Source organism: Nematolebias whitei, chromosome 6, assembly GCF_014905685.2.
Source record: "Nematolebias whitei isolate Nwh7 chromosome 6, NemWhi1, whole genome shotgun sequence".
NCBI classification, from domain to species: domain Eukaryota; kingdom Metazoa; phylum Chordata; class Actinopteri; order Cyprinodontiformes; family Rivulidae; genus Nematolebias; species Nematolebias whitei.
In genome coordinates this window covers 41464756-41483601 of record NC_056503.1, presented here as the reverse complement: position 1 = coordinate 41483601, position 18846 = coordinate 41464756, and the positions used below count along the sequence as shown (strand labels likewise).

At 39.8% G+C, this 18846-nt stretch overlaps 1 protein-coding gene across 1 annotated transcript in view; it reads right to left on the bottom strand.

Annotated features, from left to right (window-relative positions):
* The window catches only part of foxo1a (forkhead box O1 a), a 38067-nt gene extending 22133 nt beyond the window's left edge, over positions 1-15934 (bottom strand). Inside the window, exon 1 of the mRNA XM_037677886.1 lies at positions 15752-15934. Coding sequence (XP_037533814.1) covers positions 15752-15934 — 183 coding nt within the window. The remainder of the gene's footprint in view (positions 1-15751) is intronic.
* Positions 15935-18846: the final 2912 nt, after the last annotated feature.

The following is an 18846-nucleotide window of genomic DNA, read 5'->3' as shown; positions in this document are numbered from 1 at the left end:
ATCAACACTGTGATTTCAATTTTATTTTGACCTATGCCAGAGAAGGCAATAATGTATTTGCCAATGTCTGTGTAGGTTCATTTATATTTCATGAACCATTGGATGAATTTTATTGAAACATTCAGAAAATAATCATACGCCAATAACTGATTAACTTTTGGAGTTGATTCAATTCAAGTTGGTTGCCACAGCTGTTTATTAGCCAACATAATCAGCCAGCAGTCTGCTCACCAGACTCATGTTCAGGCTGCTGTTGATACGCCATATTGTTTTTCATTATTAGTGTTTAGCGTATATCTTAGATCTTTTGGCGTACTGTTTGGAATTCATTTAGCGTTTATCTTAGTGTATAGCTTAGATACTTAAATATTGTTTCTTTTTATACTTTTTATTTTTGCTATTTTTGGGTGTAACTGGGACCTTGAACACATAATTTCATTCCACCTCATGTACCACATGTGATGAGAATGACAATAAACTTGACTTGAACTTGAAAATGGCTAAAACTCAAGTCAGTACATATTGAACGAAAGCTTGATGTGTTGGTAGCTAGGCCTGTCACGATAACAAATTTTGCTGGGCGATTAATTGTCTCAGAAATTATTGCGATAAACGATAATATTGTTTGAAATTAGACAATAATTAGTAACTGTCAAATTTAAGAAGAAATGTTGGTTAATTTTTGTGTGTAGTACCTTTTTTGACCACTGGATGGCAGTATAAAATGGTTTGAACTAAAGGATGGATAGTGAGGGAGCAAGCAGCGTGTCTCTTTAAGAAAAATGGGAGGGAGGCCCCTTGACAAGACGTGGGGCATCTCTTGTTCCTGTTTTTCGGTTCTCAAAATGGCAGACGCTTGGTGTGGTTTGAGCTCTTTAGCATAGCTAGTATAGCTAGCTATAGTGTAGCATAGCATGGAGCATGCATCAGGATCTTTAGAATAGCATTTGTCACACAAAGGTTATAATAAAAAACAACAATAAACAAGTTCTCAGCTTCTTGTTGCTGAGAAAAACAACTTTTTACACGAAGGCACGAGTTTCAACCATGAATTTTGGAGCTTCGACAAGACAGCGTTTTTTTTCCCCGAGGTCGGCCTGTTAGCTTAGCTCGTAGCTTAGCTTCTCAGCTTAGCTGCTTTTAACGGTCCAAAAACACTATTTTGGACGGTTAAAACAGATTTTAAAGAGAAAGGAGAAAGGGAGGGGTCAGTGAAGAGCACCGGAGTTTAGCCTTTTGTCATCCAGTGTCTTCAGTAGAGAGAGAAAGACACGAAGAAACGACAAAGCCGATAAATGAAAATGAGGTAAATAATTTTCATTTATCATGCGATGAATTGATTTATTGTTTATTGCGACAGGCCTGTTGGTAGCTGAAAGCCATTTACAACATGACATCTTAACATCGGGCTTAACATTATTTTCAAGGTTTGACCAAAACAGCTACAGTATAACGCCATCTTTTCTCAACATAAGACAATCTTAGTCTAAAACTCTGGCATGAAAGGCGGCGGGTGATTTGCATTCTCTCCAGGCATGCTAGGCCTTTAATTGTAGATACGAGTTTCCACTATGAGTGTGCATGTGTGTGACACAGAGCCTGAATGAGTGTGTGATGGTGCGATAATGCCAGGCCAGTCTGACAGGCACCATGCATAATCGCCTAGGGCAGGAATTGCTCAACAGTGTGGGTACGGGTAATGCCTGTGGTTTGGGGCCCATAAGCAGCGAGCGGTCCCATAAAATCTTTGCAGTCCACCCTCACTGGGCGTCTGCATCCAGGTTCACATTCATGTGGAAGTAGTGAGGACACTGATTGGATGCATTTTTTACATATCGAAGAAATACTTTCACTTCTTGTCTGGGCGGTGAAATTATTTCAAGTACGTAACAGTTCCTCTTCTCATGCCGCAACACAATCCTGAGGTCTCCCTGTCAAAAGAGTCAGATTTATTTATTTTTTCTCGTCTGATGAGAAGTTGTGATAGCATACAGAGCAGCGGCACAATCTGTGAAAGCAACTGCCAAGGCCTGGGCATACCCACAACCAAAACAAACCATCACGTGCTCCCATCCCGCTACTACCAAACCCGCACCACGAACAACAAAAACATTCTGACTCATCCCAAACGACTGTTTACCTGACATCAAAACTGGAGCTCAACTCCACGTTTTCACTTCCAGCAGCTGCCGGTATATCACTTACACTCGCGGTAGAATTACCGGACACCGCGCTCACTGAACGATCTGTCCTCTGGTCTGCAGCCAGAAAAGAAACTGACAAAACAAAACCCTGGCAGGAGTGCTGCTGGGCCTGAGCACAGCCGGGGTCTGAGGTGGGCGGAATCGCCCGTGGACTCGTTTGACACAATTTGTTTGAATTTGCAAAATGAAAGGGACCACTTTTCCAGAGTCCATTCCAGCGAGATAACGGCTCAGCACGTATTAATTCTCCAGCTGCTGCGTCTGATTTCTCAATAAGTGAGTGTAAAAATAAACTTTGTCTTTATATCAGCTGTTCTGCTACTGCTCAGAGCACACCATTTTATTGGATGGTGCTCTAAATAAAAAACTTTGACCTACTTCTAGAGAGGAAAAGTTTGATATGAACCTTTTTCATGAAAGCTCCAGCACTGAATGAACTTGAAATAATTTTAAACTAGAGAAATTGTATTTCCTGTGAAAATGCAGTGCGCATGCTTATTGCTGAAGAACTTGCTGAAAAACAGCTGAAATTAGCTAAAAAAATAAAACATGCTAAAATGGAAGAACAAGCCTGTAGCAGAAGAAAGCAGCAAAAACATATAATTGCTGTGAGTGAGAGAGTGAATGGTTGTTTGTCTCGTTTGTCTCTATGTGTCCCTGTGATGGACTGGAGACCTGTCCAGGGTGTCCCCCGCCCCTCGCACAGTGATTGCCGGACATGGACACTGGCGACCCCCGTGACCCAAAATGGAAGAAGCGGGTAAAAGATAATGGATGGATGGATGGATGAAAGGTTTAAATAAGAAGAAATGAACGCAAAAATTCAGAAATCAGCTAAAAAAAAAAACCCTGAAAAAATAGCTGAAAAGTAGCTGAAAAGTTAGAAAGAAGCTTAAACTACCAGAAGGAAGCAGAAGGAGCTGAAATGAGCTAAAAAAATAAAGTGGAATTAGCTGTAAAAGCTAAATTAGCACAAAACAGCTAAAAAGTTGCTGAAAAGCTGAAACTAGCAGGAAAAAAGCTGAAAGGAGCTGAAATTAGCAGAAATAAGTTAATTAGGCTGAAAGTAGCAGAAATTACCATGAAAAACTTGAATTTATCTGAAAACAGCTAAAATTAGCTGCAAAGGCAGAACAAGCTTAAATTAGCGGAAGAAAGCAGAAAGAACATGTTTGCTGAAAGAAGCAGAAATTAGCACAAAAAGTGGAAATAATTTGAAAAAATATCCTGATGCATGCTCAATTTGAAATATTTGAAAAAAGCTGAAATAAAAAACAGCTGAAAAGTAGCTAAAAAGTCAGAAAAAAGCTGAAATTACAAGAAGGAAGTGGAGAATACATTTATGCTGAATTAGGCTGAAAAAAGTTGAAATGAGTGCAAAAAATGTGGAATTAGCTTAAAAAGCTTAAATGACCAAAACACAACTAAATAGTAGCTGAAATAGAAAAAGCTGAAACTTACAGAAATAAGCTGAAAGGAGCAAAACAAGCTGAAATTAGTAGAAAGAAGTTAGAAGAAGCATAAAAATGTTGTAGTTAGCTGACAGAATCTTAAAGGAGAAAAAAAAACAGCTGAAATTAGCTGAAAATAGCTGAAAAAAAAAGTTAAAATTTGCACAAGGAAGCTGAAAGAAGCTGAAGCAGAACAAAATGTGAAAGGAGCAGTAAACGGTTGTAAACACATCTAGAGATTTGAAGGACGTAAACTGAGCTCAATTCATTTTCTATTAGGGAAAAAACTGGCAGAAAAGGCTAAATATTTTAAAAAGCTAAAGTTGCAACACTACCAAAAGTCAGCACCCTTCTCATGAACAAGCTGAACGTTTTGACATATGATTTGTTGAAATAGCACAACAATTGTGGAACGAGAAAGATGCTGAAAAACATACGGGGGAAAAAAAAAGGATCACAATGCTTCATAAGCGTTCACACAATAAATCAAAGCAAACGCTGCAGCTCTTGAAGTATGTGTTTAGAATGACTCTCAGGTACTACCACAGCAACTTCTAGCTCAGTATCTTTAAAAGTGACTGCTTTGTATCCATCTTTGAATAAAATAAACTATCTTAGCAGCCAACATGAACTGGATAAACTTGAAATGTTACTCACTTTTACATGTACAGTATAGCCAATTAGTACTTTTTGAAAGTTTCATTAATATCTGATTAACAAGGTACTATGGGGTGCTAATGCTACAGTTTTGGGTAAATACATTATCGCCTCTCATCTTTGGGGATGGGCGACAATAACAAAGCTGTTACTTTCAGGAGTAAAACAACTTATTTCAAAGTAAAACATTTCAGTGCTAAAAATGAACAAAATATAAACATTTTTCCCGACGAAACTGTAAAAGCTATTTTCACAAAAACGTATGGGAAGCGCTACGTAAGATCATCAGCGTTCATTCGAGGGTAAAGCGGCGCGTGACGTCTGCATCAGAACAGCTGCATCCATAAATAAACACGCGTGTTCCGCACACGGACGTAAACATGCAATCACCGTTTGATCGCCACGCTGAATCACTCCGACCTGCTTTCCTGCCTGCTTATTGTTTCAATCTGTTAAAGTTTGATTAATGTCCCAGAATACTTCTCGGGGAAAAAAGCGAATCAAAAGACAACAGAGAGAAAGAGAGTAATGGTAGTTCTGGGGCCGGTAGGTAAACAAATGTGGAGCAGGATAGAGAGGAAAACATGACGTTGGGAAATCGTCACCTCAAAGGGTCACACTGTTGCTCAACGGAACTGGTGGATGAGCACAGCTACGTCATATTTTTACACCAGGCTCAGCCAAAGCTACCAAAACAAGATAATCCACCCATGCTTGAAGAAAAAAAACATTACTACTAGGAATAAAACTATAATTTAATTTATTGATTCGTGCATATTTTGATACGTTTAATCCCTTCTAATAAAAAAAAATACTTTTTTATTACACAATTTTTTTAAATTTTTTGCTAAATAAAACAAAAATATATAACCAACATGCTTACGGATTACAAAAACCTTTAATTGTAAAGAGTCATCCCCTCTTACAGCTGAGTTGGTGTGCCACTTTGGGTGTCCAAAGCATGGCCCGGGGGCCATTTGCGGCCCTTGGAGTGATTTTGTGCGGCCCAAAACTGCAGTTTAAGAATGGTATCATTTTGGTCAGCAGGCTTAAGAGATCGATGCGGACTTTCTGCAAATTAGTTGGTAATCATTTATATAATGTTTAGGTTTAACAGCAAAATGGATGAAAAACAATCTTCTCAAAGTGAGCAATATTAAGCAAATGTTGGATAATTTAATTATCCAATCATCAACTCATTTAATAATTAAGTCACACAAGGAAACTAGAAGATCTTTATCAACCCAGGTTTAATCTTGCAAGATGGAGCAGCAGTTGACAAACAAGCATCAAAATGTTACATGGCGCTTCATCTCACATAGTCTGCTCACAGGCAAGTATAAGGAAGTGTTTTTTTTTATATCAAACAGAGGCGAGGTCAAGACAACTCTGCTTTCCAGCTTAGGGCCTTGAAGTTTATCAGGTGTGCAGGCTCCGTGCTCAAAGACAAAACAACTCTAAACACACACACATGGTTCTATAACATTTGACGTAAGTGAAACATCCATGACCTTTACATCCCCATCTTAAAATACAAACCTTTTACTGTAATCTTTTTATTTCCACTTCATGGTAAACCTGTACTCATTTCTACCAGAAAGGAGACTTTTGGATAATGATTCATAAAACTTGTCTAAATATTGCAGGTGATAAAATAATCGAGAAGGAAACTGGACATTTTTAAATGAATATAACGTGGTATCATCTACATACGAGTTGATCAGCTTTGTCAAACCTTCTATGAATCTGTTGTAGCGACTGACAGCTGGACGATTTCTCAGAACTTTAATCAGCCTTTTGGGTCGTCTTTGGTCCAAATAAGGCTGATCGACCCCCTTTTAAAGAAGGACACTAGCTATGTTTACACGGACATAAGTAATCAGATTAAACGGCCATTCGGAATAAAAATGCGTCATGTAAACGCACCTTTCGGATTATTTTTTGTTTATTCAGCTCGATCTGAAAGAATTTGTAAATCAGAATGAGACGGGTGGTTTATGCCAGTTCATAATCCGAACGGTGTGCTTGTAAACACTTAATCTGTTCATTTTTTTCCAATCGTGCGCGACCTATGTCGTTTCTGCCTGGCTAATGCTAATAATATTAGCACGTCGGAGAAGCCAAACTGGTCGGTGAGCGACAACATTTCTACTAGAAACTTTGAAAGAGCTCAAAATGATCTGTATTACCTGTAGCTCAGTCAGGGAGTGCAGTAACGTCTCCACAGTCATTAAAACCGGTCGCGGGTCCATTTTAGCTTTGTTTACGTTCATCCCGGAAGTAAACCAGAACTACTTCTTCTGTGTTTTTTTTTTTAAATGAGAGTGTACCACTCTGCGCATGTCAGTATTTCTATTCAGAATAAAAGCCCGCTGCATGTAAACGCTCGTCGTGAACGGATTGTGCCCATGTAAACGATACATTTGAATTATTTAATCTTAAAACATTTCAATCCGGTCAAAGAATTTTGCACATGTAAACATAGCTACTTACTCAAATGATGCTTTTGTTGCCGAGAACAGACTAAAATGAACTTTCCAAACCCAAGAAAACAACAAACAAATCAAATCCGTTTTAATACAACATATAAGCTTAGTGTTTATGAGGCTTTTAGTATTTTGGATCTACAAAAGTTTAAAACTCTTTCTCCACCAAAATTAGTAAATTTGTTCTTTCCCCAAAATATTGTTCACGTTAAATCACATTTTTGTGGCACACGAGTCCTTTCATTTTGATAGTTTTGGCTCGCATATGAAAACGTTTGGACACCTTAAGGTGATTCAGTGTTTCAAAACAGCCCGGACCAATAAGAGAAGAGAGAAAGGGAAAAGACTGTATTTTAATGAGCCAGGAAGAAACAGAGAGTATTCCTCTGCAATAAAAAGAAGTTGTAAAAGCATGTGCTGGAATGTTCTGTGCGTCTGCCTGTTTGTCTGCCATCGTGATTGTGCATCTGCCAACAGCAGGGCTTTAATTATGAGGCCCAGGTTATGTGTGAGTGCACACACACACACACACAGGACTAGCGTCCCACATATCTCCAGCACAGTGCCTCACAGTTCCGCTGACTAACCAGTGGCACCAGACTTTGGCCTGCGGCTCCCTGATTCCAGTAAATGTCGTGTTACGCAACTCCTGAAGTGTCACCCAGGCTGAACTTGGTGCTTTCTGGGTCTTCCTCACTTCATCTTTATCTCCTGATTTTACTGTAGCTCGTGGTTTGAACATGGTGGTGGTGGGGGTGTCCTTCAAAACATGCAGTGTGACCCACTTTGTGATGAGGCACAAAACCAGGAATGGAGGCAGGCAGCACAGGCAGGAAATGGGGAGGAGGGTGAGGAGAGCTTCTTGAGCTCTTTGCCTGAGAAACACAGCTGCCCCTCATGTCTTGGGGCAATGCCAAGTTTGTACTTCTTCGACTGCCTCTGGGTGTGTGTGTGTGTGTGTGTGTGTGTGTGTGTGTGCGTGTTTTACGGCAGTAGAAACAGGGGGACTGCTGTTCCATCCCGCTCTCTGCCCTACTATTACCCATTCAGACAGAGTAATAATAAAGTATAACCAGCTTTGCTTGCACAGGTTTTTAATTTTGTGACCGGCCGAAGTGACTGAAAATAGGACGAACGTTAAACTTGTCAGTCTAGCAGATGTTTGGAAAACGCCGTGTACGTTTGAACGCCGAGGTCGGTCTTCGTGACGCTCCCACCCTCCTGCACCGTCCCCAAAGTTTATTCTTGACAGTTGTCTTGCTCAATCGTTCCTTTTTCTTGTGCGTTCAGCAGCAGATTCACTCATATAAACGTCTTTGCTGAGATTCTACGCTTGTCCCGTTCCACCATGTTTGTTGGCCTACACGGACTAGTCAGTCATGTGACCCATGCTTCTATGTGGTTTAGTTTGCGTTGAGTGTGGACCCGCAAATCAGCATTGCATTCAATTTATCTTATAAACGTCTAGATTTAATGCCACTTTGATTGGTGATATGTGCTGCTGATTATCCATGCTGCTGATCTCATGCTCCTGATTATTTCACGCTGCTGTGTTCATTCGTACTCATCTACTCACACAGACTCGTGTTCGTGCTGCTGTTGTTTGCCGTATTGTTTTGCACCATTAATGTTTAGCATATTTCTTAGTTTATATCTTAGATCCTTATTTACCTCTTATTTTTACAATTAAATGTTTGCTGTTGTTTGATGTAACTGGGACTTTGAATGCACAACTTTGTTTCACCTCGTGTACCACATGTGAATGATAATAAAACCTACTTGAAGTTGAACTTTCAAACTGTACCATTTGATATCGCTTGGAAAAATATTTTTTGTTTGATTTTATATAATATATAGGTCAATTTACTTTTTTTTCTATAACTGATGCAGATCTTTAGAAATCAGAGCAGCCAATGGCCGATGGACAACACCATCTCTGTTCCATCTATTTGTTAAACATACATACATCCAGCCATCTTTACCTGCCTCTTCTTTTTTGGGGGTCACAGGGTTTAAATAAACAATTAATTTAAATAATCAGGTATTTATCGTCTTCCCACTTTATAATCATTTAAGTATGAAGACACGTAGCTGATTGAAATGTTTATAAGAAATGGCTTATATTGGCCGATTAACCTGTCCTACCTTACCTTCCATTTTTCTTTTGAGCAGTTTCCTACTAACTCATGGGAAATACACTTTAGGACAGAGAAAACGTACTCAATTACTCTTTCTCCAGAGCATCCCGCAACAGAAATTATTATTAATCTAATATTAAGATAAAGAAGAAAGCAGTTTCCTCAGTCACCTCATGTAACAGTTACAACTGTTCAAGTCTTTTACAACTTAGGGCTGGTAAATAATCTTGTATGACTTTTTTTACGCTCTTGTTTCTCTTTTATGTTTTGCTTTGTTGGACATATCCTCCATTAGTCTGTTGTGAGCTGGAGAACGTGAAAAATAAGTGAGCAGCCAAGTTCCACTTTAGTGTGCGGCTGCACCTATGCGTAATGAAAGGTCCACGTCAACAGTTGGGTTGCCACTTCAAAATCCAAGATGGCCGCTGTCATTTATATATGTAAACTGGCCACCCCAATCATTTGAGGAACATGTGCTTTTATTTTTTATATTGCTTAAGTTTCTTTTTCCCCCCATCGATGGATTGCCGTGGCCGAAGAGGAATCTGTTCAGTTCCAGTCCAGAAAAAACAAACTCATCTTGAAAACTACAAAAATGTACTATTTAAGTTCAAGTTCTAGTCAATTTTATTGTCGTTTCATCACATGAGGTGGAACGAGATTATGTACACAGGGTCCCAGTTACACCCAACAATAGCGAAAATATAAAGTGTAAAAAGAAACAGTAAATAAGGATCTAAGATATACAGTACACTAAGATATGCACCATTCAAGGCCCTCAGCGACGAGGGACATCGGCGTACCATTTCTTTTTATCTGCTGTAAAACACTTAGTGTTGCTTCCTGTTGTATGAACGGTAGGCCTGTCACGCTAGCAAATTTTGCTGGGCGATTAATTGTCTCAGAAATTATTGCGATAAACGATAATATTGTTTGAAATTTAACAATAATTAATTGTCAAATTTTAGAAGAAATGTTGAGTTGTTTTGAATGTAGTACCTTTTTTTACCACCTGATGGCAGTATAAGACTGTTTGAACCAAAGGATGGACAGTTGAGCAGCGTCTCTTTAAGAAAAATGGGAGGGAGGCCCCTTGACATGACATGGGCTGACATGGTGACATGGACACTCAGTGATTTGAGTTCTTTAGCATAGCATTTTTCACACAAAACTTTTAATACAAAAAATCAGTAAACAAGTTCTCAGCTTCTTTTTGCAGAGAAAAACAACTTTTTACACGAAGGCGCGGGTTTCAACCGTGAATTTTGGAGCTTCGACAAGACGGGAGGTTTATTCCCGAGGTCGGCCTGTTAGCTTAGCTCGTAGCTTAGCTGCTTTTAACGATCCAAAAACGCGATTTTGGATGGTTGAATTTTAAAGAGAAAGGGTGAAAAGCACCGGAGTTGTGTCGTGTCATCCAGTGTCTTCAGTAGAAAGAGAGACACGAAGAAACGATAAAGCCGGTAAATGAAAATGAGGTTGATAATTTTCATTCATCATGCGATTAATTGATTTATCGTTTATTGCGACAGGCCTAATGAAAGGTGAATTATAAATAAAATTTGATTTGCTTTCTCCAACTTGATGCAGTGGACTTTTTCTTGAACTTTATGTTTAAGTTGCACTGAAATGTCTCCACTCTGTTTGGACACAGCTTCCATTCCTGTTGATAATAATTTATTTATTTATACATTTTTGGTAATTAGGTTTAGATTTGTAAGACAGATACATTTATAGTGAGTTTGGTTTGCAGGACTTTTACAACAATGAAGTAGGCGGACGGTTTTTGGTTAATAATCAGAAATGTATCTCTTCTTCCATATATACAACATGAGCAGTTGCTTTTAGATATTCCAATGTGTGTGTGTGACATGTCTTGTTTGTGTGTCCATATTACAAGAACCAAAACTTATAATAGAAGTTCACTTTTTGTTGCTCCTTTCTCAGAATGGGTGTTCTCCCAGTACAATGAACATCATTAATCCAGCAAAGTTCAGTCACGTCATCTGGATGGTTTCTTTTTGTTGTTGAGACGTTTGGTCCTTCATCCAAAGGACTTCATCAGTCTGAGGTCATGTAACTGAACTGGCCTCGGACTGATGAAGTCCTTTGGATGAAGGACAAAACGTTTCAACAAAAGCAATCCGTCCAGATGACCTTACTGAACCGTGTTTGATTTTTTTTACCTGGATTATTGAGCATGAACTTTGATGTTTTGAACCACTTTAGCTACGGCTGCCTCCGAGGAGTCGACGGGGGGGAGGGAAGGCCCCAGAAACCATCTTATCATCAGCAAACTGGTTGGTCCACTATGTGAGCGTGCTGTGGGACTGAGTTTGTTGTGGGTCCTCAGACTGATGAAGTCCTTTGGATGAAGGACAAAATGTCTCAACACACACACACACACAAAAAGAAACCGTACAGAGGACCTGAATTAAATTTGCTGGATTCTTTTAACCTGGATTACTGAGCATGAACTTTGATGAACATCATTAGTGTTGTAACCGTAAAGCTGTCCAGTCCAGTCAGAGAGCCCTTCCAAGTCTGCCTCAACAGCCAAAGTCAAACAAATGAAATGTGTCATTAAAAAAAAAAAAAAAACGGTAAGCAAATTTCATCCGTTCAATCAAAAGCTCTTATCGTCAGTCTGTAGAAATAATATAACCACCGAGTAATAACCCCACAGAGAAGCCTGGGGTTGATTCAGTTTATGTTCAGTTCAAGCCCACAAAATTTAGACTAAAAGATTGTTGCATAATGCAATCAATGACCATTTAAACTACACGTTCTATTGTGCATTACAGTATTACATAACTGCATTTCGAAGGCAATAGTAAAATAAATAAACAGCATCATCTAGCAGCCTCTGCTGAAACGTAAAGAAGCTCAACTCAGTGCAAAGCAGTAAAACAGTCGAGATAAGAGCTGGATGATACATCGTCAAGGCTGAGCCAATATTGGTGTAAATGTATATTTTACTGTTGAAGGTAATTTAAAAACTTTGTCCGAGGCATTTTCATACCGATATGTTTTCTTGGTTGTTTCTTGAGTTTGACAAATACCAGTAGGTATGCTGATGGTATGACTTGGTACAAAGAGCACCAACATATACATCAGTCCAATCAGATCATAGGATATATGATGAGATTCTCCCCTCGGGGAGTCAACAGGTGCACTACAAGTAAATGACCCTCGTGTCGCTTGCTGTGCGGTCCACTCGGACCTACGTGTTTGTCTGCTCCAACAGTGTGTTTGGGGATCCATGGGAGTGTTTACCAGCGTAGGCTGAAGAATTTCAGGTCAAGAGAGCATCCTGTACAGAGGAAACCTACAACCAAATTGATCCTGACATTGACATCAAAGTGCACCTGAGCCTTCCAGCTCCACCAGCTGAAAGCAAATATTTATCTCGCGGTGACGTAAAAGAAGCGAAAGAACAGATTTTTGGCCGGAGCGATTGTGTGCACGTCTTTCACTGTATTAATGTGCCATTTGTGCAAAACGCTGCTAGTTCTGTTGTCAGCTGCTTAAACGACAGGAAGCATGGTCCGTCTCAGAATCTTCTCCACCTAAACAATGATAAAACAAACGGACTTTATTTGGCGCTTCCAGTAATTTTCGTAACATCTCTCCCAGTCTAGGTTTTCCGCTCGACCGCTCGAACTGGGTGGTAAAAAAATCTAGGAGTGGAGCTTGACTGCAACTTAAAGTTCGACAAACGGATCGGTTCTGTTGTAAAAACAAGCTTCTTTCAGCTGCGTCTGCTTTCTAAAGTAAAGTGTTAGCCGTGGTGATCTGGAGAAGGCCGTCCACGCCTTCGTGAGCTCTACGCTCGATTACTGTCATTTTCTTTTTTTCATTCAACCTTTATTTATACTGGTTAATCACTGAGCCTCGGGGACTCAGGTTGAGAGCTTCAGATCTTTTTGCAAGATATTCCAGGAAATATAACGCTTTATATGTCGGTATAAATCGGTCTTCCATCTCCCGTTTACAGCTTGCACAAAGCTCTGCCGCTCGCTTGTTGACTAACACGTAAATATGAACGCATCACTCCCGTCCTTTCGTCTTTGCACTGGCTCCCGGTCCAGTTAAGGATACAGTTTAAGCTGCTGCTGTTTGTTTTTAAAGCTTGCACCGCCCTATATTTCAGAACTTTTGAAAAGTCCACCAGCCCAGCAGAGCTTTACGGTCTGCTGGCCAGTATCTGCTGGAGGTGCCTTGCTCAAGGTGCAAACAATGGGGGGGACTGGTCCTTTTCTGTTGCAGGCCCAACAGCTTGGAATACTCTTCCCCATGAGCTGCGTGCCATCTCTGATCTGGTTCTGTTCAAACCTAATTAAAACCTATTTATTTACTTTTGATATTTTTTAGTATTTACCTTTTTTTTTTATCTCTTTTACCTTCTTTTATTGTGGCTGTGTTTTTAAATTTGCACTGATTTATTGTGCCCTGTTTTTATTTGTTTCATCTTGTCAAGCACTTCGCTCGATGCAAGGCGTTCTTGGAAGGTGCTGTATAAATAATAATAATTATTATTATTATTATTAGTTCACTTTAAGGGGAAAAAAACTACTTTATAGAGTGAAATATTTTATTTTAAACAAGTATCCATTAGAAATAAACAACCAGCTTGGCAGAAAAGCGTGGGTGATGCATCATTTCGGCCATCTGTTCTCCTTCCTGTTGGGTGGATCCTGTGCCAGGGCCCGTGTCCAGTCCAACCTGGCACAACTGTCCTGAACAACTCTCGCTGTCACAGACGGCCTGAAGTGTGGAGGCTGTCATGACTCAGCTCAGACGTGAGCGACCGCAGGAGATCAGAACAAGCTCTGCAGCAGACAATTACAGAGCAGACAGTGCTAATCAAAGATTAATGAAAACGACGCGTTGCAGGTTCCTGCACAGGAGGCACGCTGCACGCAGAGCAGCAATCTGTAGGTTAATTAAAGCTAATGTTTTAGATTAGATAATATGGCATTAATCAGCCGCTGCTTCTGAGGAACAAAGCATTTGTGTTGCTAATGACATCTACAGAATCTTACACAGACATCAACTCATTTGAACCGTGACTCGGCACAATCTGCGGAACGTTTGGTGTTCGGCTGAAGGCCGACGGGATTAGTCCTCGTTTTAGATTAAGATCTTACGTTGAGAAATTAACTTGCGGTATCCGTTTTGGTCCGACTTTAAAAGTAAAGATATGATGTCAGATGTCATGCTCAGAGTATGTGTTGTGATTGACTCTCAGCTACTACCACATCAACTTTCAGCTCCGTATCTGTTGAAATGACTGAGTAAAGGTTATCTTTGTGCTGGCTAATTTTGCTTAGCTGTGGCCACCATCTTATATTGAATTAACGCCATAAGTTAATCAGTCGTAGATGTACATCCAGTGATTCATTGCTGAAAGTTTCATTAAAATGTGTCCAGTTGCTCATTAGATATTTTGCCAACAGACAAACAGGGTAGATGCAAATAGTCAATGCTAAAGTTTTAAGGAAAAAATCTTGTGCAATGAGTCGCACTTGAAGTATGTGTTGTGAATCATTCTCAGCTACAAGAAAAACAAATTTCAGCACAATATCTGCAAAACTGACTGAAATATAACCATTCGTGTGTTTTCTAATGTGCGTTTGCTGCGGCGTCCATCTTGAAATTGGTTGGCTCCAAAGCTAACCAGTTGCAGACGCTGAAGTGTCACATTTTAATGGGTGCAATGAGGTAAAAACGGATAATATACAATATTGTGTGACGATATAGCTTCTGCATCAAACGGCAACGACAAAGCAAGAAATAAATGCCACAAAAGCTGCGTCTTCTTCTCTGCAGTAAATCTCTTTTGAGTTGGGTCCATCTTAAGTGAGCTCGCTCCTTAGAGACGACGAGCGACGCGCCCCCCCTGTGTGGAGCCGAGCGGAGCTCTATGAATAACTCCCCTCGCAGCACTGACTGGCACTTTGCTTTCCCACAGTATTACTCAGTGTACACCCCCAACATGGAAGGATAAGCAGGAGCCGAGCACCAAACTTCTTAATAAACCGGACTACAACCAGTAAGAAATGTGTTGACCCTGCAGCTGAGTTTGGTCATGAATTATTGGCGCTAAAGCCAGCAAGAATCCGGGGCTTATTTCTTTTCAGTAGAGACAAAACAGTGGGAAAAGGTGGAAGGTTAGGTAAGTAGTCATGACACATAAATATAAAAACTCATAATTTACGTTAACGTTTTCTTCATCTGTATGATTAACCAGAAAAAAGGTGAGATTTTACTATGAAAAATAAAAAAGGATTAATATTGTTTCCTAACAGTGGTTGTCAAACTGGGGGCCGCAAAAAAGAAAAAATTAAAAAATTTTTTACAAGCACATAAATGTTTACCAACCTGTTAAAATGCACCAAAGTGCAGGAAGTCACATCTACTTTATTCAAAATTCTCTGGGGGAGGACCCCCCGCCCACTATTTACATTCTAGCATCAATTGGAGTTGCAATCGGGCCCAAAAAAATCCAACCCGACCCATCCCCAGCCCGTAGCCATAATTTCCGAAAACGACCCGGCCCGACGAATTAATGTAATTACATGTCCAAACCCGAAACAAATGACATTTTTAATTAAGCCTCGACTGCTTATATAGTTATTAACGGTCGGAGGACGCGCGCAGCTGAATAAAGGGGGCAGAAGATCAGAGCTGAGGGGGCGTTTGTCCTTTCATGGTGGTCAAAGCGCATTAAATCCCTGCTTCTGCCTGCATTCTGCATGATTCAGACACGGACCCCGCTCTGACATGTCTGCGAGGATATTTTGGGATCTCACCTGTTTGGGTCGTCGGCCATGCGCGTCCGCCGAGTGCAGCGGCTGAACGTCCATTTGGGCTTTGATGGATCGCTGCGTGGCAGTCCCATCTGACGCGTAACTCAACTGTTTTTTACCTCTTTCGAGGCCGGTCAGCGCACGGTCAAATGGCTGTGTGCGGCCGGTGATTGTATGGAAAGCCATGTTGCCATATAATTGGATTGTATGGCAAACCATGTTGCCATATAATTGGATTGTATGGCAAACCATGTCGCCATATAATTGCATTATCAGCCGTGCGCGTCCGCTGATGCAATCAAAAGCCCGCCCCGCCCATCCAGCACATTATTATGGCCCGACCCGACTCGGGCCTGGATTAGAAATGACAGTTCTAGCATCAATCAGTTCACAAATTAAGCCATTACTTGGTTTGACTACTGCTTATGATTCTGTTCAGTTTTATGTAAAGAGTTTTCTGTAATAATTTGAAGAAGTGGTGATACATTTATGTTCATTATGTGAATAGGTAAAGTTTTAAAGTGGATTTTGATTCTGTTAATTTTCTCAAAACTGCAATTTTTGGAAGATGAAATTAAAATTTTTGTTCATTAAGTGCGTCTTGAATGAAAAATACCCCACGTTTAAATAAAAGTATAAAAATGGTATTAACACTATTAAAACCAGGCCGTAAGTATGTATGTTACACAAGTATTTCCATTGCATTAAAGAGACAAATTGAAGAAAATTATTTAATAAATATGAGGGGTATAGGGGGTCCCTGAAATTTTTTCTCTTCTGTAAGGGGTCCCTGAACCCAAAAAGTTTGAGAACCCCTGTTGAAACAGATGTGAAGTGTGGTGCCAGTGGTGTATTGGCTCACTTTTTTAGATGTATAAGCAGGTGTGCTGGAAAAATATAACTCAATGCATGTTTAATGCAAATAGATCAAAAAAGAACACCAAGCGTATTTACTGGACATCCTTTCCGAGTCGACGCTTTGCAAAACTAAATAAATAAATACATAAATATATAAAACTACTCCATCATTAGTAGGGAAATCACATTTCCTGTTAAAAGCCTAAAAATGACAACGCAGCATTGAACAAAGCTTTTAGTCTGAATGCACATGCGGAATAAAAGCATTTTGGAAATAATCTACTTTAAAGCATCAACCCTCTAGGGACACATCTGTGCACAGCTGGCTCTGTTTTACAGCATGCATCCCCCCCCTACATGTAAAGGGTTCCTCTGCTCACATCGACTCTGACCTATTGGACATCTGACAGCTCAGTGTGAACTTATGTAAACTCTGAAGTCCAATAAATATGAGTCGAACTTAAGATCCATGTTAGTTCCTAAATCTCTAAATGAGTAGCGCCAAAACATTCTTCTCCAACGTTTGACAAAATGTGTCATCTTCCAGCAAATGACTCAGTCGTTTCACTCCGTACTTCTAATAGAGGAAAACAAAACAAAACAACAAAAAAAAACTGCTTCAAATTTCAGCCCAGACAGTCTATAACAGAGGGCAGCCGTAATAAATCTTTCACCGTGTGGCTACAAACTTGGAATGATTTCCTGCCCAGAGAGTCAACCGTTATTAATTTATTGTCAGACACCACTGAAACTATGCGTCTGTAAAGAAAAATGGTTCACGCCCTTCAATGGGAGGGCCTGTCACACCACAACAAAAATTTTAAACCCACTCTTGGGTAATGTTTTGGACAGTTTTGAAGACACATGACCGCCCCTTGTTATCTCCTTACGATGTACAATTCCACCGTTAAACATGGAAAATAATACGATTTAGCTTAAAAACTACACACATAGGAAAAAAAAAACAGCTTTACAGGGAAGCTGAAAGACCAAAAAAGGCTCTTTCAAATCATACAGTCAGAGCTCAAGAATTTTATAATTACTGTGTTTAAAAGATCAAAAAATGCAAACAAAAAAATCCTGTTGAGTCAGGAGACTCGCATAAGTCGCATTCTGCAGGGAGAAGTCAGATGACTGACTAAGGTGATGATGGCAATTGGTCAGTCTACTAGAGAAGGAAGTGTAGAACAATAAAGGGAGACCATGTCTCATAAAGATGTAGGAAAGTATATTACTACCAATCAATTAACTGTTACACGTATTTAGTCAAAGTGGGAACATCTGTGGGAGCATAAACCCATAGAGCAAATACTTGCATATAAATACGTATATTTAGCTCAAGCAGAGGTGATCACAGAGCTGTGATGGATGATGGGTCTAAAAAACATTACAATAAACTTCCTTATTAAATGCCACAGCCAAGCCAAAACTCCCGAGAGGGGATATTTCAGATACCACATGAGATAAAAACAGTATAAATCACAATTCACAACAAAGTACTGTTCTCCCACTCTTGAGTACCACAAACATAACAACCTCCCAGTCTGGATCACTTTACAGGAGCTGGCACAGGTCATGGCTTCTGTAAGTCTCACTGGCATTAAAGCTACGCATTAAATAAAAAGGTAAAAAACCGTTACCCTGAACTCTATCCAATAATGCTGTTAGAGTTCAGTAGTTTTCCAGATATTCCAGATAAAAAGTTTTGAAACGCAGGTGTGCGCTCACTGTAAACAACGCAGTCAGCTGAATCATCCAAAAGCTACATGGAAGCTTGACTGACCTGCATTCAGCTGGTTGTGGTATGAATAAGCAAACGGACGTGTCCAAATCGACAGGTGGAAAAATAAAGACTGAATCTGCTGCAAAACGCAAAATAACTGAGACAACTCTCGAATTCTATCTGCGTACTTTACTTAATAGATCCGAGTATAAATATATATCGAAGTTGTCATTCTTCTCAATCCTGAACACCGCCGTCGTTGACCTGTTTTCAGTCACTTCGGCTGTTTGTTGTAGGTAAACAAATGCATGTTCGCAAATTTTGCTTAAAACCTTTACATTTTTGGACACGTTATACTCAAAAATGAGAAAAAAAACATTATGTTTCTTGCATTCATGCACGACTGCACAATATATCGGAATTGCAAAATAAATATCAGAAGGAAGGACTGGGATGTTATATTTAATATGTCGTCACCTTCTTAAAATAATTGCCTAAGTCATTTTTTTTCAAAAAT